The 25,931-nt window shown below is 43.8% G+C and overlaps 1 protein-coding gene across 1 annotated transcript in view; it reads left to right on the plus strand.

Moving 5' to 3' along the window:
- The window catches only part of LOC138246539 (p53 apoptosis effector related to PMP-22-like), a 51,604-nt gene extending 25,899 nt beyond the window's left edge, over positions 1–25,705 (plus strand). Inside the window, exons 3-5 of the mRNA XM_069201202.1 lie at positions 21,378–21,515; positions 21,906–22,028; positions 23,591–25,705. Of these exons, the coding sequence (XP_069057303.1) occupies positions 21,378–21,515; positions 21,906–22,028; positions 23,591–23,865 (536 nt within the window). The 3' untranslated portion in view covers positions 23,866–25,705. The remainder of the gene's footprint in view (positions 1–21,377; positions 21,516–21,905; positions 22,029–23,590) is intronic.
- Positions 25,706–25,931: the final 226 nt, after the last annotated feature.

Raw genomic sequence — 25,931 nt, forward strand, 5'->3', positions numbered from 1 at the left:
TGGCAGTCAGTTTACATCCTGTCCAAGTAGGGAGCCTCACTCTAGTCAGGGTAAGTGAGATACGGAGCCCATTTAACCCCTGCTTACTCCCTTGGTAGCTTGGCACAAGCAGTCAGACTTATCTCACAGACAATGTGTAAAGTATTTGTACAAACACAAACTGTAACACAGTGAAAACACCACTTAAGGACTCCACACCAGAGCTGTATGGGCGAGCGTGCATCGGAAAAGCAAGTGATGCATTGATTCCTTACTGGCAAATGAGGCCGTGCGTCCATTCTTTCCTCACAGGAAAGGGATGCATTGATTTCCAGACAAGAAGCCTCAGACCTGTGCAGTGATGTTGAAGATTTTCATGCCCAGGGTCGATGCATGGAAAATTCAAACACACAGTATGAAGGGCCTGCGTTGAGAACAGGCCCTGCGTCAATTCTCCAGCTGCGAGGCAGGCTGTGTCCAAATTTCAGCCTCGGGACAGGCGCTGCATCGAATTTTCTGACGCACACATAGTGGTGCGTTGATTTTCCCTCACAGGTTACCAGCTTCCACTTCTTTGGGCCCAGGGAGTGGCTTTGGCACCATTTAGCAAGTCAGGACTTTTAGCGGGAGATAAAGTCTTTCATATCCCTGAGACTTCAGAACAGGGGGTAAACTCAGTCCAAGTCCTTGGAGAAACTTCACACATAGGTTTTTAGAAAGCAAAGTCCAGTCCTTTCCCTCTCCAGTCAGAAGCAGCAGCAACAGGCCACCACAGCAAAGCAATAGGCAGAGTGGCAGGTCCTCCTCAAACATCAAGCGCTTCTCCTTGGCAGAGGTTCCTCCTTATCCAGAAGTAATTTAAAGTTGTGGGGTCAGCAGTCCAATACGTATACTCATTTCTGCCCTTGAAGTAGGCAAACTTCAAAGGAAAGTCTCTGCTGTTCACAAGATCCTGCCTTTTCCAGGCCTGACTCCAGACACACTCCAAGGGGTTGGAGACTGCATTGTGTGAGGACAGGCATAGCACTTTCAAGCGCAGATGTCAGCTCCTCTCTTCCCCTCTGGACCAGGAAGACCCATCAGGATATGCAGGACACACCTCAGCTCCCTTTGTGTCTCTGTCTGGAGCAGAGGTGTTCAATCTGAGGATCACGACCCCCAGAGGGGCTGTGGAGTCCTGGAAAGGGGGTCACGCATTCCCCCAGCCGATCCTTAAAATGCCTCAGCTGAACTTTAATTTGAGTCTCTTGTGCTGTGAAAGCCGCACAGATAGCTAAGGAGACCTTCATCCCAGGGCGTCTGCTTTCTGAATGAAATGCAAATGTGTTCTACGAGCTAATCTGCAAATGTAAAGGGTGCTTAGGAGCAGCTTTAAATTATCGAATCACTCAAAGCTTTGTGAGGATCAACTTCTTTTTTTTTTTTTTAGGGGTAGTGCCAAGAGTTAACATCTGTGCTGTGAAGTAAGTGCTTTTAATTGTAATTGTATTTCCCCAGCGCTTACTTCACCTGGAGGTGTTGAAGGGACAGCTATTAAAAAAAAAGTATTGCATATGCTCTGATATTACTTAAATCTACATTTTGGAAGCACAGTTTTATCTTAAACTTTTTTGTAGTGGCCTATCTTATACTATGTGTAATGCAAGTATAAAATAATACCTTACATATTCACAGTGCTTTCTGTCACAGGCTGTGACCTCATGGCACTAAAAATACACAAGTCACTATTCTTAACTGCACTAACCAAGATTTAGTTCGGTCGCTCTCTGGTTACACGCAGACCTCTGCAGTGCATTAACTAATAGAGGTTTAAAAAATGCACTAAGGTGCATTTCCCAATGAGTAACAACTTTCTTTTATTTATTTTTCATTTCAGCTGGCTGTTATTTTATATGTAGCTACCTGATGGTGAAAGATTTTTTAAAAACGTAGAGAATATTTTGGATTTATTTATGAGAGGCTTGCGCTGCTGGAGCATCACTTTTTTTGATGCTCCAGCAACACAAGCCTCTCAATCATACCTATGAGGTGACGCAAAGCCACCCTGAGTGGCTTTGAATGGCCTTGTAGATATGGAATAAGGCAAAGCAGTGCAAGCCACTGCATTGCCTAACTTTGAGTCAAGGAGGCGTTCCATGGGAGTAGTGGTGGGTGTTCCCATGCAACACAGTTGGATTTTGACGGTGCCCCAGATTTACAGAATCACGTAAACTGGAGCAGTGCCAAAACCTTATGCCTCCCCAGAGCAGGCATAATGATGAGAAATGTTTTAATTGCTCCTTGTTTTTTTTCCTGTGTGTTGCATTCTGCTGCAGATATAGAAAGAGGTACAATGCCTCTCTAGATTGTTTTTGTGCAGGAAGGTGCCCCGTCCTGCACAAATACAATCCTGCCTATGTTGGCACTAGGCAGCAATTGTGCACCAGCGCAGGGGGAAAGGACAGATATGCACTGTATTTCATAAATACGGTCGATTCCTGCTCTTTTGTATTGGCGTGGGGCAGTGTAGGAAGAAGACTTGCGGCGCTGCCCCACGTCAATTCCTCATAAATGAGGACCTTTGTTTTTAGCCACACCCTTGACCACGCCCCCACACTCACTGACCTTTGATTTGCTAAACACCGTTTAATATTATTTCCTCACAGCAAAATTGATTTGCTGTGGGAAATGGGGACGTTTATTATTGTTGATGATGAGGAGTACCAGGTTCTAGACATTTTTATCAGTAGGGAGTTCTTACACCTAAACATTTTGAAGAGGGGGTCCTGGCATCAAAAGGTTTGAAGACCTCTGGTCTAGAGTGAATTCACAAACAGCCCAACTGTCAGTCTGACCCAGACGTGTATTCAGCAGCCAGGCAGAGGCACAGAATGGTTAAGCAAGAACATGCCCACTTTCTAAAAGTAGCATTTTCAAACACACAATCTAAAAACCAACTCTCCCAAAAGATGTATTTTTAAATTGTGAGTTCAGAGAACCCAAATTCTACATCTCTATCTACTCAAAATGGTAAACTTCACTTAAAAGATATTTAAAGGCAGTCCTCCCTGTTAACCTACAGGAGAGATATGCCTTGCAATAGTGAAAAACTAATTTGCCAGTATTTCACTATCAGGACATGTAAACCACAACAGTACATGTCGTACCTTTTAAATACACTACATCCTGCCCATGGAGCTATCTAGGGCCTACCTTATGGGTGACTTACATACAATAGGGAGGTCGAACTGGCAGTGCAAAATTGCACACACAGAAACTGCAGTGCAGGTCTGAGACATGTTTACAGGGCTACTGATGTGGGTGGCACAATCAGTGCTGCAGGCCCACTAGTCATTTGATTTACAGGCCCTTGTCACCTCTGGTGCATTTTGCTAGGGACTTACCAGTACATCAAAAATGCCAATCATGGATAACCAATCACCAATGAAATTTAGATAGAGAGCACATGCACTTTAGCACCGGTTAGCAGTGGTAAAGTGCCCAGAGTACTAAGGCGAACAGAAACAGGTCAGAGAAAATAGGAAGATGGAGGCAAAAAGTTTGAGGATGACCGTGGCAAAAGGGCCAGGTCCAGCACACACACAAACCCGCAAGTATTCACACACATGTATAGACATTTCCAGACACAAATGAACAAACAACACGCACACATATATGCACTGATGTCATTGGGCACATAATAATTAATTCAGATTGTCATTTGAACAGGGCCAGTGTGGCACATCTTTCCCAGTATTTAGATACCTAAAGTATGCCACTGACCACCCAGGTGCAACAGCTCCATATCCACAGCAAAATCTCCCCCCTTGCTCCAACAGTGCGGAGTGACGCTGTGCCAACCTAGTTTAGGGAGCACTAAGAAACACAACTGGATAATGCCTGTTTCATGGGAGGAGAGCAAGAGACAACTTAAAGATGACTTGAGCCGAACGTGCAACAGTGAGCCTCCTATTCCATCTGCCAGGCAGTCACAGAACAAGGAACAGGTCGCAGTCACCCTTGATACAACCCCAGCACCTACTTGACAGTTCTAGAAATTATCTATGTCGATGGGGGCTTATGCAGGCCCAATGCACAAGGATAACACACTTGATATCTTCCTTCACATATCCCTCTGAAACACACCCTATGCTACCAACAGTTGAAAATGTCCCATGCACATCCTGACAGCCACATCCTGCTTGCATGCCACACAATGCCAAACTATGCAATAAAACCATTCCAACACCTTTGTCATTTCAAGCCCGCCACACATTTTTGTGAGTTCCATGTTTGCACGCCTAAGTATACACGAAGATACACAAAGGCAAATGAACGTACTGATGTTTTACTTTTTTTTTCACTACGCCAGTCTACATCCATTGCCAGGACAGAAGGACATGGCTTCCACGGGAGTTTGTGGATGGGGTTGGAGCTAATACTCAGAGCCCTTACACTAGGCTTCATGCTTGTCAATTTAATACTCACGACACAGTTCCTGCCTCGAGGTCACTGGTTTCCAGGTTATTCTTCTAGGCACCTGCAAACTTAAGGGATGCCATCACTGTGGCAACATGTCTTTGCTCGGCAGATTTAGCAGGTAGGTCTGTGGAACTGGAAATTTCCTGACAGAGGGGTGTTAGACAAAAACACCAAGCAGGCGGTCCTTCCCCACCTATCTAGTCCACAACACTGTCTACAGCACACCTCAGGAAACAAATTAATCAGGAAATGGACAGGGGCCATTTCTACTGTTTAAAGGAACTTCTGTCTTTCTTCCTTCCTTCACAGGAGCCTGGTTCACTTAAAAGGACTTCTGGGGCCATGTCTCTTGGCAGATATTCAGCAGGGCTTCCAGACTTTACCCCGACTTGGCAAGCATACTGGCAATCAGAGATGCCAGTCCAGGTGTCTTCAAAAGGCACCAGATTCCAGAAGGGGCCGCACAAGCACCTGTGGTCCCTTCTGTAATACAGCTCACCCAGAGCACATGTAGTGACAGCACGATCTCATGGGGATGTTCTCACATTCGCATTGATGTGGGGCTCCATGCAAGTGAAGGAATGATCTGCCTCTGCACCTGCACAGAGGCAAAGGGTTTGTGAGGTGACTCATTGACAGTGCACTACACAGAGATGGCACACAGTGGCAAGAAGAGGGATCTCTTGAAAGACCTTCTGACACGATGGGGAACACTATGGAGCACATAATGTAGAAGCCAAGATTAGTGCCAGATTGCCTCCTTCTGACTTGTGAAATGTGTTTATTACAGAGTGCAGACATAGTTGATTAAAGAAGACTGGAAATTAGCAGTTTTATGCTGTGTTTTCTAGTCCATTGTAGGTATGAGACAGCAGGCAGCTAGCTCGGGGCTCTGGTTGGCAAGCGGCTGTAGCTAGCATTGTCAAAGTATAGCAGTGAGGGGGAGGGGCCTGGGGATTAAAATTGTCCTGGTGCAAGGTCATGGTTCCTACTGGGCATAATCAGGAGGAGTTGGTTCAAAAGTGGTAACAAACGACTATGTGTAAACATTATAATTTGTTCAGATTTCTTACCGGTAATCTTCATTACTCCAATTCTTCCTTCCTCGCTCCATTCCTAACTACATGGGATCAGTTTAGAACCAACTCTCCCAAAAGATGTATTTTAAAATTGTGAGTTCAGAGACCCCAAACTCCACATCTCTATCTTCTCCCAATGGTAAACTACATTTAAAAGATATTCAAAGGCTGTCCCCTATGTTAACCTATGGAAGAGATAGGCCTTGCAATAGTGAAAAACTAATTTCCAGTATTTCACTATCAGGACATGTAAACTACAGCAGTACGTGTCCTACTTTCTAAATCCACGGCACCCTGCTCATGGGCTAGCTAGGCCTACCTTGGGGGTGACTTACATGTAGTAAAAGGGGAGGTTTGGGCCGTGCAAGTGGGTACAGGTTGAACTGACAGTGCAAAACTGCACACACAGACACTGCAGTGGCAGGGCTGAGACATGTTTACAGGGCGACTGATGTGGGTGGCACAATCAGTGTTGCAGGCCCACTACTAGCATTTGATTTACAGGACCTGGGCACCTCTGGTGCATTTTACTGGGGACTTGCCAATCATGGATAACCAATCACCAATACAATTTAGACAGAAGGCAAATGCACTTTAGCAGTGTTTAGCAGTGGTAAAGTGTCCAGCATCCTAAAGCAGACAGAAACAGGTAAAAAAAAGGAGAAAAGAAGCAAAAAGTTTAGAAATGACCCTGCAAAAAGGGCCAGGTCTAACACACACACACAAACTTGCAAGTATGCCCACACATACATAGAGATTTCTGGATGCAAATGAACAAACAACACACACATACACATATATGCACAGATATCATTGGGCACATAATAATTAATACAGACAGGGCCAGTGTGGCACATTTTTACCAGATAATATCACTTCTCTAATAAGGAAGCAGGCCCTCATCGAAGTTTCTTCTAAGGAGAGGGCTTGCAGTTGTTATTCTTGTTTGTTCCTGGCCAGGAAAGTATGGGGGATTATTGGATGACCATATACCTGCATTTTCTGAACAGCTTTCGTCTGACACTACACTTCAAGATAAACACCTTATAGCAGGTGATTCCTCTGATTTCTCTGGGAGATTGCCTATTCAAGTTTGATCTTCAAGATGCATATTGCCATATTCCGGTGGCTCCTGCCTCCCAGCGTATTCTCAGTTTTGCCGTGGGGTCCCAGCACTGGCAATCCAGGTGCTCCAGTTCAGACTGAAGACCTTCCCCCAAACTTTCACTAAGGTCTTTGCTTCGGTGATGGGCCTTCTTCATTCTCGGTGTATAGTGGTCCATCCATAGCTTGATGATCTTCTTATTCAGGCCAACTCACAGCAGAAAGTGATGGCCTTTCTCATTTGAAGTCCTCTCTGTATGAGCCTTTGGAGTCAGTGTCTCTTAAATTCATTACATTGAAATGTTTTTTTTTGGTTACTGTTACTATAACCAGGCGTTTGGGGGAACTGAATAACCTGGTTTGTTGCCATCCCTACCTACACGTTTTGGATGAAAGAGTCATTCTTTCTCTTGATCCTAAGTTCCTACTGATGATAAATTTATCCTTTCACCGTAAACAGATCGTTCTTCTAGGGTTACAGCAGAATGCTTTTAACCCTGATCCCTCTTTGTCTTTATTGGATGTGGTTCATGCGCTGAAGATTTATCTTTTCAACGCTTCAGAGTTTCAACACTCTGGTAGTCTTTTTCTCAATTTTGGCCCTGTCAGGTAGGGTCTTCCTCTTCTTTGTCTTGTGGGGTGAAGACAGTAATTGTTTCTGCTTATCAGACCCTTGAGTGGGATTAAAGCCCATTGTAGTAGGGGTATGGCTGCTTCTTTGGTGGAATGGTCTGATGTTTCCCTCAAGGACATCTGCAGGGCCTCCATGTTGTCCTCTTCATCCACCTTTGTTTCCCACTACAGGTTTCATGTGGCACATGGCTACTGAGTTGTCTTTTGGTTCTAGAATCTTGATGTCTGCTAGTTCTTCTTCTTAGACTGTGTTTTGTTATTGCCCTTTGCTCCCTCGGATGCTACTGTTTCTGTCCTTTGAGAGTTTCTTGGGGGCTGCTTCTTTGTTCTGCTCTTTTGCATGATTAATAAAGAAGTATACGTGCAGTTTTTGCTGTGTTCCTTGTGGTCCCTTGGGGGGGCTGCTTTAAGAGGTCTTTGCTTTGGCATTCCTCCATCTAGTTAGGAATTGGATGAGGAACGGAAGATGAGGATGTAATGCTCAGATTACCAGTAATCTTCATTATTCTGATTCTTCCTTCCTTGTTCCATTCCGTACAATCCTCCCTTCCCTCCTTGTTCTCTCATCAGCCCATGCTTTGGTGCTTGGTAGTAAACAGGAAGTTCAGGAGGCAGAAGAGGGGCTATGTAGCCTTTAAACGTTCCCTTTCATAGAAAGGGAAGAAAGAGCTGCTGTACCTGGGTGGTCATCTGTAGATCTATTAGCCTGCTCCAGAGCAGATAAATAATTGAATGTTAAATGCGCGATGTTGATGTTTTTATTGCTTTTTAAAAGATCAACTCCAGATCACACAAATAAACAACTAACAATTCCCAAAAAACTCACATCATTCCACTACACACCACAGACATTCACTACACTACTAAACAAAACACACAGGTAAAAACATTATTATTTACAAAGCCAGTAGCACTAACTCTCTGAAATGCGAGACCTATTTCATAGCAATGCTTCTTTATGACGCTGACGAGGCTCAAAGAGGCCAAATTCGCTGCACCACTTTCCATCCCCTTGTGTCACAACATGCCTGTGCCAGGTACATTATATGTAAGGGGGGCATTCCCCCATTAGGGGAACCACAAAGATGGCACAGCGGAATCTCTGAGATTTCACTGCACAATTTTTTGCCCCTATGTGCCTGTCAACATTTTTGGCACTAATCCTGCAAAGTACAAAAATAGCGTAAAAAATTATGACTCTATTGTCCCTAACCTGCGCCATGGTGTGCCATATGTTTAATACGGTGGTGTTAGTGGGGCACTAAGGGGCGCAAGAAAAGTGGTGTTGCATTATATGCAGCACCACGTTTCTTAAATTTGGGCCTTAGTATGAACAAACGAATGCATAGACAAGTAATTGCCATGTCACAGGGAATTGCAGAAGAGCCTGGAAAGTAACACATGCCCCTGCAGTGCGGGGGAGCACATTCTTCTGAGGGCCCCCAATCCTTCAGGGGGGCCCTTTTCAGTCCATGGCCAATGAATACCTGAGAGATATGCGAGACTCGGGGGCCCGTCATCACTTTCTGCTGGGAGCCACTGAGAAGAGCAGGACATGGAGAAAAAAATGATACTTTCTACAACACAATTTGAACAAGCTTCGCTCAAATAATAGAGTATTTTACAGACCTCTGTTTTACATACTGAGGGTAAAGAAGAAGACTTTGAATATTTAATAGTACTAAGGAGTCCAGACCTTTCACTAAACTGAGAAATATCATTCACAGGCACCTGACTGGCCTCTTTATCTCTAAAAATGACCTGCCCATCCGAATCCCACAAGCGATTATAATATCCACATAAGGTAACCTAGCCAGAAATGATAAAATAATGTAAGGTGCTCCAGGAAAAATAATATCTTGCTGCTAGAGTGCTCCCACTCCACTAAGAAAACTGTTTTTGTTTTAAACTGTTTTATTTCATTTGGGTTTTACTTTGTGGGTTGTATGAGGCGGGACTTTGCTAAGACTTATGGGTGCAGTGGAACCTGAAACTGGCATCTTTCATCTTTACGTTTGTTCATTTTATCCAGCTAGTAGCTGCCCTTTAAGATAATATAGTTCGCTTTTACAATGGACTGAATCTAATAATCAAGGCTAAACACGTACACTTTCAAACAACGTGGCACAAGGTCAGACAACTACTTTGTCAAATGCCAAGAAATAAGAAACCAGTGATCAAAGTGACAGTTGCAGAAAAAATGTAGCACCTAAAAAGCAAAAAGAAGGATTTTGCAAAGAAGGACCTGCACACACATGCCAGGTAGCGTGTCAGTGAAGCTCTCAGTTCAGGAATTTTTATTCAACCAAATGTTATAATAGATCACCTTTTGTGTAACCCTGAACATTAGTAGAGCCTCAAAAATCCTAGTGTGCAATGTGCTGGCTGAAGATGTCACACGTTGAATGGGCCGCCCGGCTAGTAGGACTTTGCCCCTTAAAGAGTTATTTTACAAGTATGGTTTCTAAAATATACCAAATAGACCAAACAATACTGGACCTAAATAGTCCAGTCAAACTATGAAAAATAACCATCAAACCTGGGCAAAATTGCAACAGAAGTGTTTTAAATGTTTTTCTACTCAGGAATAGGTACGTTTGACATATCCAAAATCAGACAAACTCGTGCTACGGGAAAGCCCCGAAAATCACATTTAAAAATGGCGTCCATGCCATAATGGATTGTTTTTGGTTTTGTCCAGGGAAAATGTATGTTTCAATGGAAAAAAAAAAATCACGTCAATAATACGTCAATAGCAATAATACATGTAGTAAGTTATTTCATAAAACATAAACAATGAAGCATGAAGAACCAATTGCATCAGATAACCCAAAAACATGGTAACTCAAAATGTAAGGACATGATAACCCAAAACAAAAGTCAATCATCTGCATCACTTCCGCTGTCTTCATATTTGTTAGTAACACAATTATTGCAGCCACTGACTCGGCACTCTCCAAAAGCAGCAGAATAGGGCATCACATCCTTTCTGCAAGCGCATCTCATGGTTGCACAGTGTGTCATGCAGACACAACGCATCACATTCACTAACAAGTCCGGAGCTGGTGGCAAATCACATATTGTGAGCCAAAATGAATTATCTTCTTCATACCAACCCCTTTCCTCCAGATTGAGACTCTGGGGGTTATTCTAACTTTGGAGGAGTGTTAATCCGTCCCAAAAGTGACGGTAAAGTGACGGATATACCACCAGCCGTATTACGAGTTCCATAGGATATAATGGACTCGTAATACGGCTGGTGGTAAATCCGTCACTTTTCCGTCACTTTTGGGACGGATTAACACCTCCTCCAAAGTTAGAATAACCCCCTCTGTTCGGTTGATGCCACGCTCTGATTTGGCAGTGGGGCGAAAGCTGTGCCACTTTGATGTAGATTCGGTAGATTGCAATCGTTCAGGTGTAACAAATAATTATTTTACTACCTTTTTCTAACAACATTTGACGACAAAGTATGTTTATGGAATCTATTTCCCTTCATCCATATAACACTAACACGGCCTTTTTCCCAGCATTTTCAATGTCAACGTTTTGGAAATCTGAACAGAAAATGTTTGCAACTACTTGGAGCTCCTTTTCCTTTAGTAGATGACGAATGCTTTGGCCTTTCCAATAGAAAACATTCTGGAAGTTGTGTTGCAACATGTATAAGCATTTAGAAATAGAAGGCACTTGCAAATGTCAGGGCAGAGCAAGGCCTGAATACTGAGAATTTCATATACGATAATACAATTTGAAACCAAAGTTCTTTGCATGATACAATAGTCTGTATCTTCCCTTATAATGGTTGTGGATGAATGTTTGGGAGACACAATTGCAGCACAAACATTATCCACATCCGTATTTCCAACAGCATGTTGCACCGTACACCCATGTTTCTTTAACTTCTCGGCTATGAGTAAAATGATTAGCTGTGTGTTTTTGTCATTTGACAAGAACTTATCTTTCTGGCCAGCAAGCTTCATAATTTTTGTAAATTTTACAGCTGAGCTCATCTGAGATTTCTGTCCCCTTCTGTGGGTCATGTCCTTAATGGATGGAGAATTCCCCATAGTGTTGAAGCATGAAACTAGCGTAGGAATGTTTGTACCATGGAATGTGTTGCAATATTGACCCTCTATCTATGACATTCTGATCAATAGATTGTATTTCAGCAACCTCGGTCTGTAACTCATCAGGATTCTTTAGTATTGCATGTGCTAATTGAGACTTATCACCATTTCTTAACATACTGCGAGAGTCAAATAATGCAGAAGGGAAAGCATAAAGCTTATAATGCATGAGATCTGCAAGATTCATGTCACTGGAAGTAGCGACAGTCATCATTCTTTGAAACAACAATGCTGAATCTATCTTAATATCACCATCTGCAGTACTGGTAACATCAATAGCAGATCCTAGCATTTTGACTCTGATCTTTTTAGCTTTGAATGTGAACACTGGATTCTCCTTCATTTTGGTGACTATTCCACTGCCAATGGAATTTAATATATGTATGCTAACATTTACAGAAGCAGTAACTCCAATAATGATGTTAGTGAGAAATGTGGCGTAATGGAATGGCAAAATGGGTTTCAGCTGATCATAGATCTTCTGGATATCTATATTGTCTCTGATTTGTCTTGTTTTGCCAATGTCCTTATGTTGTTCACTAGTTTCAAATGAAACGTATCAAACACTTGCATTGATAGTGTTAGAAATGGGGCCTTTGGTTGGCAGTCAGGTTGCCCCCTGTCCAAGCAAGGACCCTCACTCTAGTCAGTGCAAAGGAGAAACACACCTGGTTAACCCCTGCTCACCCCCTGGGTAGCTTGGCACGAGCAGAAAGGCTTAACCCAGAGACAATGTGTAAAGTATTTGTACCAACACACACAGTAATACAGTTAAAACACTACAAAATGACTCAACACACTGAGCAAAACAAGACTAAAACAACAAGTATCCAACATACACAGGTAAAGTTATGAATTTTTTAAGAGTAAACACAAAAATAATGCTTAGAAACACAAATGCTTTGATTAGATGAGATCATGGCGTCGTAACAGAGTCGTTCCCAACAATCCGACGCCAATGGCGCCGGCCACAGAGTCACACAGACCCCCGGGTACAGTACCTTGTGAAAATTAGAAAATAAGCTGGTGCACGGAATCGGGGATCGCGGCGTTGCTGGATCGGTTCCGGTGCTGTGGAGAAAAGAAGTGGAGGCATCACGAAGATGTGTCGGGTCCTGGTGGCGTCAGTGTGAAGCATTGGATCCGTGTACCTCCAGCGGAGTCGATATCAGGCGGTCGCAACATGGTGCAGCGACTTCCATGGAGTCGTGGACTTCTCGAGGCTGCAGCGGTGTCGGGCCTGCGGGGTCGTCTCACTCCAGCGAGGACCACAGCTTCAGTTGCAGGCGGCGTCACAGGATTCGGCAACGGAGTTAGTCCGGATTCGTCCAAAGTCGGTTTCTTAATTTTCCATCAGCTTCTCCTTTCAAAGGCCCAGGGACTGGATGAGGCACCACTTGGCAGGGCAGGAGTCTCAGCAGAGAGTCCAGGTGCTGGCAGAGGACATCTTTGATGGCCCTGAGACTTCAGAACAGGGGGGGAAGCTCAGTCCAAGCCCTTGGAGATTTTTCTCAAGTAGGAATATACCACAAAGTCCAGTCATTGTCCTCTCTCAGTCAGAAGCAGCAACTGCAGGCCAACCCAGCAAAGCCCAGTCACAGGCAAAGGGGCAGTACGCCTCCCCAGCTCTTCAGCTCTTCTTCTTTGCAAAAGGTTCCTCTTGGTTCCAGAAGTGATCTAAAATTCTGGGGTTTTGAGTTCACTACTTATACCCCTACCTGCCTTTGAAGTAGGCAAACTTCAAAGGAAAGTCTCTGTTGTTTACAGGATCCTGCCTTGCCCGGGCCAGGCCCCAGACACACACCAGGGGGTTGGAGAATGTATTCTTTCTCCACTCCAGCCCACATGGCTCATCAGGATATCCAGGCTACACCCCATCTCCCTTTGTGTCACTGTCTTGAGGAGATTAAACAAACAGCCCAACTGTCAGTTTGACCCAGACAGGGAATCCACAAACAGGCAGAGTCACAGAATGGTTTAAGGAAGAAAATACCTACTTTCTAAAAGTGGCATTTTCAAACTAACAATCTAAAAAGTGTGCGTTCAGAGACCCCAAACTCCATATTTCTATATGCTCTCAAAGGGAAACTACACTTTGAGGATATTTAAAGGCAGCCCCCTTAGGCTAACCTATGAAAGAGATAGGCCTTGCAACAGTGAAAACTAAATTTGGCAGTATTTCACTGTTAGGACATGTAAACCCACTCAAGTGCATGTCCTACCTTTAACATACACTGCACCCTGCCCTATAGGGCTACCTAGGCCTACCTTAGGGGTGCCTGACATGTACAAAAAGGGAAGGTTTGGGCCTGGCAAGTGGGTACATGTGGCAGGTCAAATGACAGTTTAAAACCGCACACACAGACTCTGCAGTGGCAGGTCTGAGCTATGTTTACAGGGCTACTTATGTGGGGGGGCACAATCAGTGCTGCAGGCCCACTAGTAGCATTAGATTTACCGGCCCTAGTCACCTTTAGTGCACTATACTAGGGACTTACTAGTAAATCAAATATGCCAAATATGGAAAAGCCAATTACACATACAATTTCACAGAGGAAGCACTTGCACTTTAGCAACGGTAAAGTCCCCAGAGTAACAAAAACAGCAAAAACAGAGTCCAGCACACAGCAACGACCTGGGAAGTAGAGGTATAATGTTAGGGGCGACCACGCCGAGGATGCCACGTCTAACAGATAGGTTATGAGCGGGGCACACTGGCATAGAAAGCAGCCATATTGCCATTTGAATCTCTGTCAGTCTACGTCCAAATGTCAGCCCTTCCCTGCTTTTAATGGTACACATCAAGACTTGTTCAATCACAAGGTTGGCACCAAGTCCTGCCTAGAATATGTTACTTCTTCTTGCAATGTACAGCTCTTTCTTAAACATTTTCTAAACTGAAGGGTTTGTAGCATCCAACTTGAGCCTATTCTTCAGGTACGGGTAAATTGATTTTATAGTAGGGAGATGTTCCTGCATTGCTTGCAAATGCAGGTACCATGAACCAGTCATGTCTGCGGCAATCAACTTACATATATTGGTAATTATTCGCTGATACTCTAGCCACAGCTGACATGTTTGAAATGACTGTAGCTCAGAACTCTTCTTCTCTATAGCGTTAAGTACTTTAGACAGAGTATTCTCCGTTTCCAATTCCTCCAATGATGTTCTGTGTGACATAACGTCGCCAAACATGTTTGATGATTCTTGAATGAGATTATGGTTTCTACCATCTTCATTCCGAGGAAAAACATCTTCAGTCAATAAGGCTCTTAGAGCTACATCAACAATTAAGTGGCCACGAACAGCTCTAGAAACTGCTTTGCCACTCATCATGTGAAGCACTGAGGCCCTGATTTATACTTTTTCACGCAAAACTGCGCTAACGCTGATTTGCGTGAAAAAGTTTACCGTAGGCTAGCGCCATTCCAGAGTGCCAGCCGGGCATCATATTTAAGGAATGACGCTAGCTGGCGGTAAGGCCCGATTACCATCAAAATAAATTACGCTAACCGGTGGGGGAGGCGTAGGGAACACAGAAGGTTGTGCATCAAAGAATGGCGCTAGACAGGTTAGAGTAAAAAAATGACTCTGACCTTACTAGCGTGATTTATTTTGATTCAAAAACCCGATGGACATGACTCCTGTCTTAGTAAAGACAGGAGTCATGTCCCCCAGCCTCTACTTACCTCTACTTACCTAGGATGGGGTCCCCCATCCTCAGCTGTCCCTCTGGTGTGGGTGGGGGTGTCCCTGGGGCATGGGGAGGGCACATGTGGACTCATTCAATGGAGTTCCACCATGGAAATTAGCCCACAGGTCCCCTAACGCCTGCACTGACCCACGCGTTGAATAATGGTGCTAAGCAGGCTTAGCGCCATTATTTAGGCCCGCCTACCTCCTGTGCACCATTTTTGCACGGGAGGATAAATAAGGCGTTAGGGCCCTTGAGTCATTTTGTGCCCAGTAACGCCTACCTTGCGTCTCATTGACACAAGGTAGATTTTTACGGTTAAAAAATGACTTTAACTCCATAACTTTGACGCTAGATGGGTCTAGCGCAAAAGTATAAATATGGAGTTAGGTTTGCGCCAGATTTGTGTTAAAAAATTACGCAAATCCAGCGCAAACAGAGTATGAATCTGGGACTGAATTTGCTCCATACACTTCTTGCAAAGCTGAACCACTCATCGGAGTCCCAGTTGCACTCAAAAGATTCATGAGGGTATGAAATGATTCCAGTATTTGAAATGTAATGAAAAATAAGTTAATAATCAAAGATATAGCAACTATTTAAGTATTCCAGAATGTTTAAAAGTCACATTTGTGTCCCTAACACTCTACTTAAAACATCCCAATATGCCTTATTTTATATTTACATGCCACCATTTTCAAATGTGATTTTCGGCGCTTTCCTGTAAACTCATTTTGTCAGATTTTGGATATGTCAAACGGTACCTATTCCTGAGTAGAAACCCACTTACAAAGTTTCTGTTGCAATTTTGCCCACGTCTTACACCAGTTTGACTTGACAAAAATTGATGTGGGCCAGACCTTCACAACACACGTAAAGCTTTAATACACATGCTGACATTTCAGAACACCTAAGAGGAATATTTAGGAATAACATGATGGTAATTTAATTCCCCCTTAACTTACACTAGAGTTGAGGAAGTTTTAAAAGGGAGAAAGCTCATTTTGTTTTATCAGCTTAAAGAATGGGGAAGCTCCCACCTTATTTGGAAGTGTTGGTTTGTTTGTATTAAACCAAACCCTAGTAAAGATAATGAAAAGGCATAATGTCAAATTATGAAAATCAAAACAAAAACCATGTCCTGGAGACATTTGAAGATGCACAAAAAAAAATCCAAATTGAAATATACAAGTAATTTACTGATGCACTCATTGTAGCCTCACTTAAACACAGCGGGGGCTGCTATTGATGATAAGTGGTGTAGTGGGGGTGGGGATGTGGGAGGAGTTGGGGGTAAATAACAAATAAAATAAAAAGTACTTACCTGCTGCTGCCAGTTGCCATCTATCTTCATCTGCTAAGGTCCTGACTCCCAGTTCCCCAAGGGCTGGTACACACTGCACAGATTCCCAGACGCCAAACAAGACTCTGCTCTCATGCTGGTAATATTGTTTACCAGCATGAGAGCAGCACCAAGATTGGCCTGAGCAGGTTGGTTTAACCGTCGTTCAGGCCCTGGGAGCCTGTGCCTCTTCTCACCTGGCTGTGCAGCACAACCGGGTGGAAAGATTTAAGTGTGCATGTCAGCTTGGCCATCCTTGTGCAGCTAGCCAAACCAACAAGTGCACTTACTGTGCACACTACTCCTCCCCCTGCTGTCATAATGGTCCTGCCCCACCCTAGGCTCAGCTGGCTCTAGCGCTGTGAGAAAAATGTAATGATAATAACATGGTTTTATTATCGTTTTATTTTTCACTTTTCCCTCTGCTGGCTCTGAGCCGGGGAGGGCAAGGCTCCTCCACCATAACGGAGGAGCCGCCGCTGCTCAAACACTCCTCTACTAAAAACAAAAAATGACTTAGTGTTAGACCTGACAGCCTTAGGGTGGTCACCCCTAACTTTTTGCCTGCCTCGCTCCACTTTTTGGACACTGTTTTTGCTGGTTTTTAGACTCTGCACACTTTACCACTGCTAACCAGTGCTAAAGTGCGTATGCTCTGTTAACATTGGATCATACCCAATTGGACTATTTAATTTACTTATAGGTCTCTAGTACTGTGCACTATATGTGCCCAGGGCCTGTACATTAAATGCTACTAGTGGGCCTGCAACACAGGTTGTGCCACCCACTTAAGTAGCCCCTTCACTTTGTCTCAGGCCTGCCATTGCAAGGCCTGTGTGTGCAGTTTCACTGCCAATTCGACTTGGCATGTAAAAGTACTTGCCAAGCCTAAAACTTCCCTTTTTCTACATATAAGACACCCCTAATTTATGCCCGAGGTAACCCATAGGGCAGGGTGCTGTGTAGACAAAAGGCAGGACATGTACCTATGTAGTTTACATGTCCTGGTAGTGTAAAACTCCCAAACTCGTTTTACACTGCTGTGAGGCCTTCTCCCTTCATAAGCTAACATTGGGGATGTCCTCATATATTGTTTGACTGGTAGCTGCTGATCGGAAAGGAGTAGGAAGGTCATATTTAGTATGGCCAGAATGGTGATATGAAATCCTGCTGACTGGTGAAGTTGGATTTAATGTTACTATTTTAGAGATGTCACTTTTAGAAAGTGAGCATTTCTCTGCACTTAAATCTTTCTGTGCCTTACAATCCACGTCTGGCTGGGTTTAGTTGACAGCTCCTTGTGCATTCACTCAGACACACCCCAAACACAGGATACTCAGCCTCACTTGCATACATCTGCATTTTGAATGGGTCTTCCTGGGCTGGGAGGGTGAAGGGCCTGCTCTCACACAAAGGACTGCCACACCCTCTACTGGGACCCTGGCAGACAGGAGTGAACTGAAAGGGGACCTGGTGCACTTCTAAGACACTCTTTGAAGTCTCCCCCACTTCAAAGGCACATTTGGATATATAAACAGGGCCTCTGCCCCTTCCAACTCAGACACTTCCTGGAGAAGAAACTTGTAACCAGAACCTGCATCCTGCCAAGAAGAACTGCCTGGCTGCCCAAAGGACTCACCTGACTGCTTTCTGTGAAGGACTGCTGCCTTGCTGTTGCCCTGCTGCCTTTCTGCTCCCTGACTGTGGTGAAGAAGTGCTCTCCAAGGGCTTGGATAGAGCTTGCCTCCTGTTCCCTGAAGTCTCAGGACCAAAAAGACTTCTCTCTTGCAACTGGATTCCTTGTGCGGCAAAACTTCGACGCACAGCTTGCTAAAACCGATGCACAGCCTGTTCTGCAGTGAGAAATTCACTGCATGCCGAAACTGGAACAACGCAGCGCTTGTGACTTTGCTCCACAAGCCCAGGATTCCACGCACAGACCCCGGGGCATCTGAAAACCCACAACCTGAAGAGGATCCACGACCGAGCACCAGAAATTGACGCACAGCCGTCCCTGTGTGGAAACTAAACAACACATCACCGTGTGCGGCCCGAGAAATTGACACACACCCCATTTGTTTCCACGCTTCTCCTCCTCTGCGGCTCATTGCGGAGATTTTTCACGTGAACCAGGTACTTTGTTCTTAAAAGAGACTTTGTTTGCTTTAAAAAGACTTAAGACAATTTATATCACTTTTCAGTGATATCTCTACATTTACTTATTGCATCTTTGATCGTTTTGACCTGCAAATACCGAGATAAATATTATATATTTTTCTAAACACTGTGTGGTGTATTTTTGTGGTGCTATATTGTGGTATTGTATGATTTATTGCACAAATACCTTACACACTGCCTTCTAAGTTAAGCCTGACTGCTCAGTGCCAAGCTACCAGAGGGTGGGAACAGGATAATTTGGATTGTGTGTGACTTACCCTGACTAGAGTGAGGGTCTTTGCTTGGACAGGGGGTAACTTGACTGCCAACCAAAGACCCCATTTCTAACACTTAGGGTATAATAATCAAAAGCATGTATGGGATTGGAGCCATGATGAAAAATTACAAACATATCTTTCTGTAGTGACTGCACGGTCGAAGCTTAATCAGTAAGATTGTGGGGGTGTAAGCATCAGATTTTCCAACTATCGTGCTGGCATATCATATTAAAATATATTACATGAGAAGCATGTAATGAGGGAGATAGGGGAGAGGGAAATTAGTGTGGTTTGTTAGGGGAATTTATAACACAATAGTTTGGAAAATAGGCAATATTTTATGACCTTCGAGGCAGAGGTGAGACAGAGAGTGCATGTCTGTGAGTTTTTGTCTGTGTGTGCATGTAAAAAATCCCAGGTGAAATCCAACAGACAGTTCACGATACACAACTAAATGCCAGTGGCCTAACAAAGGTCCCTGCAGCCCTCCTGAGCACCAGGAGTCCCCCTCAGCACTGTGCTCTGGCCTTAGAGCTCCTGAGAGAGTTTGGAGGGGGCCCTCCATGCACTTTGCAGGGGAGTCCCCTCAAGTTTTGTTATGCCACTGCTAAATGCACCTGTTCCCCACTACTTACTAGATAATTCATTTATTAGGGTGGGTTAGCACCCCAAATACTCCCCTGAAGCTATGCCCCAGAGTGGCTGTGAACCTTTCCAAGCAGAGGGGCTTCCTCCCAGTACTGAGGGTGAAAAGGGGACCTGAAACAGTTGAGGCGTCAGCAGAGCCCAGCTCAAAGATACATTTGAAACATTTGTTATTCTATGTCACATGACTTGTTAGCACAGAGCCAGTCCTGGAGAAAGTGATGTTGTATGCGGTTTTTAACTTCTTGCTGCCCTTCTCGACTGGGAAATCATTCACATCTCTGGAGCTCTACAGTCCGTGATATGGGTAAAACTGATCTGGTTGACGGCCCCTTGTATTGATCCTACTTCAGACAACCCCAAGATGCCCTCAAGCACTGTGAGTCAGCACTCAGACACCTCAATGTGGAATCCTAGACCCTCACTTTGCCTGCAGGCACCCATAGCTATCACTTGAACATCCTCATATACTCTTGGTGCGCCCCGCCCTTAAACCTCAAAGACAGCTGGTACTGACACCAATCCAGGTATCCCTCAGAGATTCTCAGTTGACAGTAAACATCACTAGAAGGCCCTCAAAGACCCTAAGAATCTATCAGAGTTGTAGCTAAATAATCCAGGTGTAGTCGGAGACTTTTGTCCACCCATCACACGTATCAATTATGGCCTCAGTAACCCTTAGTTTGTATCTACACTCAGCTGGTCCTTAAATGCTACTGATCATGCTAAAAGCACTGTGGTACCCTCAGATACATTCAGCATGTCTGCAAGAGGTGCTGAGCAGGTCTTCATTCACCACAGCTGACCCCTGCAGTCTCCCAGCCGGACCTTAGAGACCCTCAGCCTGTCCTTAAACACTCCGGGTCCAATTCACAAATGACCTTTGGACACCTCATCTTTACACACCAGCTGGCCCTCATGCATCCTCAGACATCAGGCTTTCAACCAGGCAAAATGCCCTGGTCTTAAGTGATTAGGGGGCACCTTGCCACAAGCCCCCGTCCTCTCCACCCTCATAGTTACTCCCCTGCCTTCTAAGAGCCCCAAATATTGACAGACAAGCTGACACTCAGCAAAATAAAAATTATATTTTGAGCATAACACAGTGTGATCCACTGAGACAGTCCAGATAGAAATTTTGCTTTCCAGGTCCTAATGTGACAACAAGGGACTCTTGGAAAGAGACAACATATGGAAGGAGGGAAAGGGACAGCAAGAGTCAGCAGAAAACTGAGTTGTGGCAAGTCAGTGGACAAATACAGAATTTGTGAATAAAAGGGGGAATGAAAGAAAGAAAGAATGATAGGAAGACTAAAAGAAAGAATGAAAGAGAGAAAGCAAGAAAGATAGAATTTGAGAGTGAATCTGTGGTTTACGAAAAGGCCGTACATCAGTCTGGGTTTAAGAATCACAGTTCTGAGTGAGTCCTGGATTCAAACGTAGCCTGTGGTGAGTCTGCGTTTCATGAGTAGAATGATGATTGTTTTTGGTTTTAAAAATATATGTCTGAGTGAGTCCGGGATTTTTGAGTAGGCTCAGGGTGAATGTCAGTGATAGAAGAAGAGCTTTGAGGAAATCTGAGATTTAAAGTGTCTGCATTTGCTTAACTCTTCCTAGATTGACAATCTAAATGTGCTTAGTGACTTTGACTGGTCTGCAGCGCTTCAATATATAAAGTGCTATTAAAGACGCACATGGACTTCTTGCAGTGTCATTATCATGCATGTCACATGTATATATAGAAAGCATGTATGCATACCAGTCTGCAGCTGCTGGTCATGCACTGGAGGCACTCAATCTCTGTGTTTTGTACTGCCTCAAGGCTATTCTTATTATTCATTAAGAAGGTTTCATCTGTTGTTTTCTTTTTGCTAGGCTATGTCAAAGCTTTTCTGGTCGTCTCCATCCTCTATGGAATTGTATGTATCCTGATGGCGGCCGCAGTGGTGTACGTTCAGTCAGATGGCCCTATTGGCGTTCTTAAAACCGTGGCATGGTGCATCACTGCTGAAGGTACTGCCTGAGGAGCAATAGGCCGGGGTTGGCTTCAGGGGCAGGCTAGTCTGCAAGGTCAGTGTGAGATGTCCAGATGGCCTGGACCTTTGAAGCAACAATGAGTCTGGGAGAAGGGATTTACATAACAGCTCTGGTAACCATCTTCCTTTTTAGCCTGTCCCTCCAACACAGCCTTTAATCCTCTTGGTGCCCCCTTTATGAGCATCTCAAATATGGGTGCAAGTAAGATTGTCACTGTGGCATTTTATCTTCTTTAAATGTTATATGAGGTCTCAAGCATGAGTGATGCATGGAGAACTGTAGGAAGGGGGGGCTGGTGTAGTGGGGGAGTGCTGACAGCGTTACACCCGTGCACAGTTTTCCATTAATGTGTTTGTTTGTATGCAGCTGTTTTGGAATTAATCGGCATGATTCACGGCAGTATTATTTTTGGGCTGGATCTCAACTTCGAAGTGTTCTCCTGGTCCTTCGGCTTGGGATGGTTTGCTGTTATATTGGCCATCGCTTCTGGTAGGTGTTCCTCAAAAACCTTCTCATCCATGGCCAGTTTTCACAGTCTGATTTAGAGCACTGCATGCAATATCGGCACTGTTTATGGTATACTTAGATGTTGGGTCTTCAAAGGTTTATATTGAATTTTGTAAAAAGACTTAAGGGTAGCTTTCTAAACATTTTGCGCTCCGTTTGTTTCATAAAAGTGACGCACACCAGCATAAAATGTTTTTTTGGTCACTGGAAAGTTGCCTGAAGGTACGCAAAGCGGCAGGAAGCACTGCTTTGCATTATATATCTTCAAGGGGGCGTTATATATACTTTCCCATGCAACCACCCTTGGTTTTTTAAGCAAACCCCTATCTACTAACAATAGTAGACACTGTTTTGCATTAAAAATTAATACCACTTGAATGCAGGCATTAAAATGAGAATTGTTTTCATTTTTCCTTTGTTTTACTGACTTTGCATGTGTGCTCCACTGTACATCACCCACACAAAGTAGGAAAAGCTTTAAACTGGTCTACGCATAGTATGTTATACTTGAAAGGAACCCTTCCATTACAAAACATGTGCTAGATTCACACACCCTTGCACTATGGTGCAAAGGTGTGTGCATGGCAATCTACAGTAAAATTCTGCACCAGTGCTAGGGAGAAGGGAGGAGAAAGCCATATTTCTGTAGTTATGGTGGTATATTGCTCCCTCCCGGTCACGCAACACGGCGCAGCATTTTTGGCTGCTGTGCTTCATTGCATGACACTTGAACACCTGGCCCATAAGCTCATAGTAATGACAATGCAAAATTGTTTGTGTTTACTTTTGTTACAACTTTTTACACTAGAATGAGGTTGAGTATATGAGATGGCTTCATCTGAGGCTTTGTTGGTGATTATTCCAGTACAAAGAAAGGACAAGAGGGATAGACGAAGTGAAATGAGATAGAGCCAAAACAGGGGTGTCTGTAGTCCGGTATTGGATGCACAACTGTAATGATTAGTTAAATAGTCAACATCAGTCTGAATGTACACAGAAGACATGTTGTGATGAGATTCTGGGCAGGGTATAGAGCGTAGCTATAGGGGGTTCACTTTTTGAATGTGTAAATCCAGCTTGTTTCATAGCTTGTGTGATGAGTGATTGTGAAAGTTCATATTGGGGCAAAGCAGACCAAAGTCCACCAGGTATGAGATAAGTTCTTGTAAGACTTCAATTCACATAATAAAGTTTTGATCCCTAATGTTAGCAATAAGTCAAGGAGGTGTAGATTGTTGCCATGTAGGTCAGGGGTTGGTGAGAAGAGGCACAGACCTAAGGTTAAGGATGGTAATTAAGAGATATTTTAGTTTAAAGAACTTTAATGATAGTTTTCTCAGTCTCCATCCAAAACGGTTTAGCCATCTTACATTTGAGTAACATATGACCAAGGAAGCCTGTTTAGTCATGAGAGTTCCAACATAGGTAACATCGGAATGAGTAAGACCAGATTTGAAAGGTTTTTCAGGTATTATCATACCTTTTTGTCATTTTGTTTGAATCTGTGATTATTTTTATTTCTAATTCTTCTTTTCTCTTCCTAGCTATAATTTGCGGACTTGACCACAAATTGGAGCCTGCCGCTGAACAGCCGATATTAGAACGCATCCGATCCTGGAGGGGGGGGCAAGTTCAGCACCAAATTCATCCACAAGGGGATTCCAAACCGCCCCCTTATTCACCGCCAGAGGGGGCGGTTCTGCCACAATTAGGGCCCCAGGGGCAAATTCAGACCTATCAGACGCCTCCAATGGCGTATGATAACCAATCAGGATATCCGCCGCAACAAGGATACCAGCCTACATCAGTAGCACAGTAGCAAATTAGTAGCAATCACCACATCAGAGCCTCAAGATTTTAATACTCTTATGAGATGATATTCGATGACCCACTAAGGAAGTGATATCATACAGGCTTTACTTTGGCTCACACGTTTCTTTTTTATGTTGTTTTTCAAAGACGTTGCATTTTTTGGTGTCATTTGCATTTGTTTCCTCTGCATGGGCGTCTACTTTCTACTTGGTGGCTGCGTTCTGCTGAATACAGTGCAATATGTGATTTTATTTGCAAATGCATTTTGCACATAAATCTGCTCAGTGTAAATTCTGATATAATAATCTAGCCGGTAAGCTTTAGTGTTGTACAGCAAGGACTTGTCCAGCAGCTGTTCGAATAGGTCTATAAATGTAACATAGCATGAGCACTAGTTGGGGACACAGTATGAAATAATCATGCAGTATGACGAACGCAGCACATGAGTGAAGACCCTACCAATTGCTAGATAAAGAAGGCGTTGCTGCTGAATTTGTTACTTTGTTGCTCTTTCTTTTTGAGCTGGCCAAATTGTATTCTTGCTGAAGTTTTTGTTTCTCTTCCTTGAACTAAAGTTGCGAACGTGATTATGGCTGTAGGTCTTGCCCTCAGCTCCTATACACAACAGTTGAAGTTTAGTCCCTGACCTTGAAGCAACATCTAACAAGGGCCTGGTCTTTGCCCTTTCTCTGACTCCATCTTCTCCAGCCTGGGACAATGCTGGAAATGTGGAGTTAGAGTAGGAAGTGTCAGCTCTACCCTCCCCTGGGATATCATTGCTTATGTGCCTGCCATTCACACAGTGCTACTGGGTGTGTGGAACCCTCTGGTCTGCAAGCCCTCGGTTTATCCTTTGAGCCCCCTCACAGTTATTTAGACCCAGCTGGCCAGCTCACTTCATGCTGAAACTAGGCCTCTTCATGGCTCACTCGCTTGAGCTTTGGGGGGAGAGGGTAGTATGTGGCTAGGCAGGGGCTGAGCAAGTAATCCCTCTTCCTATTACTTACTGCTGCTGCCAGAGACTGTATATGGCATAAGCCAGGAGCTTGGAAGACTGACCTAGAGCTGCAGAGCCATGGACTTCTGAATGGGAAAACTGCCACCTCTTGGTATGTAAGCACAGTGGAGGAAGGGAGGGGCCCAGTATTAAATACCATTGAGTGTGTGACAGTGTTTCAGGATATGAATGTGTTAGTGTGCATAAGTGAGCATATACGTATATGTGTGAGTGTATTTGTGAGTGTATAAGTGTGTTTAGTCAGGGATAGTGAGTTTCAGGCCCACCCATGACATATTGTGGCATCACTGGAGACATGCCAACTAACCCTGAAACAATAATGGCCCATTAATAGAATGCTGTGCACTTTTATGGGGAATATGCTTGGTCACCTTCACGAGCTAGGACATGAGTGACATTTCCTGGTATTCCTGGCAACATGCTTATCAAGGCCAATCATTGACCTATTTCTGAGCCTTCATAGGAACATACTGGCAATGATTGAGCATTGGTGACCTACATATCTACATTCTTGGTGGCAAACTGGCTAACCCAGAAATAATGGTGGCGAATCATTTACTTATTTGTTCCCACTATTGACATAGGTCTGACTACCCCTTTCATAAAGGTGGTGAAATGCTTTGTGATTTGATGATATTCAATGATAAATCATACCACTAATGTTTGTAAGTGCTTGGTGAAAAGGACAAGAACGTTTTTGCAGACCAAAAATGTATTAATTGAAAATGAACATCTAGAATTTTGTGACAAGCATACAGTTGCCTTTCATAGAAATGTCAACTTCTGTCTGAGCTTTTTTTATCTAAAATAAAAATGTATGTCATGGTGATTTTTTTGGTTGTTCGTTTGGAGGTAGCTTATCATTTATAATTATAATGTTTTTAAGATATTATCACTACTGTTATGTAGCCCAGAATGCAAATAAGGCACAATCTGTCTGCTGTCTCAACTGAGCAGCAGCCTGGCTGTCTGAGCCTGTAAGATATATCTAGCTGTGCTAAGTGTTGTCTCTGACTTTGAGGCTTATATAACATTTAAGCTGTTCCTTCTTCTCC

Source organism: Pleurodeles waltl, chromosome 7 (genome assembly GCF_031143425.1).
Source record: "Pleurodeles waltl isolate 20211129_DDA chromosome 7, aPleWal1.hap1.20221129, whole genome shotgun sequence".
Taxonomy (NCBI): domain Eukaryota; kingdom Metazoa; phylum Chordata; class Amphibia; order Caudata; family Salamandridae; genus Pleurodeles; species Pleurodeles waltl.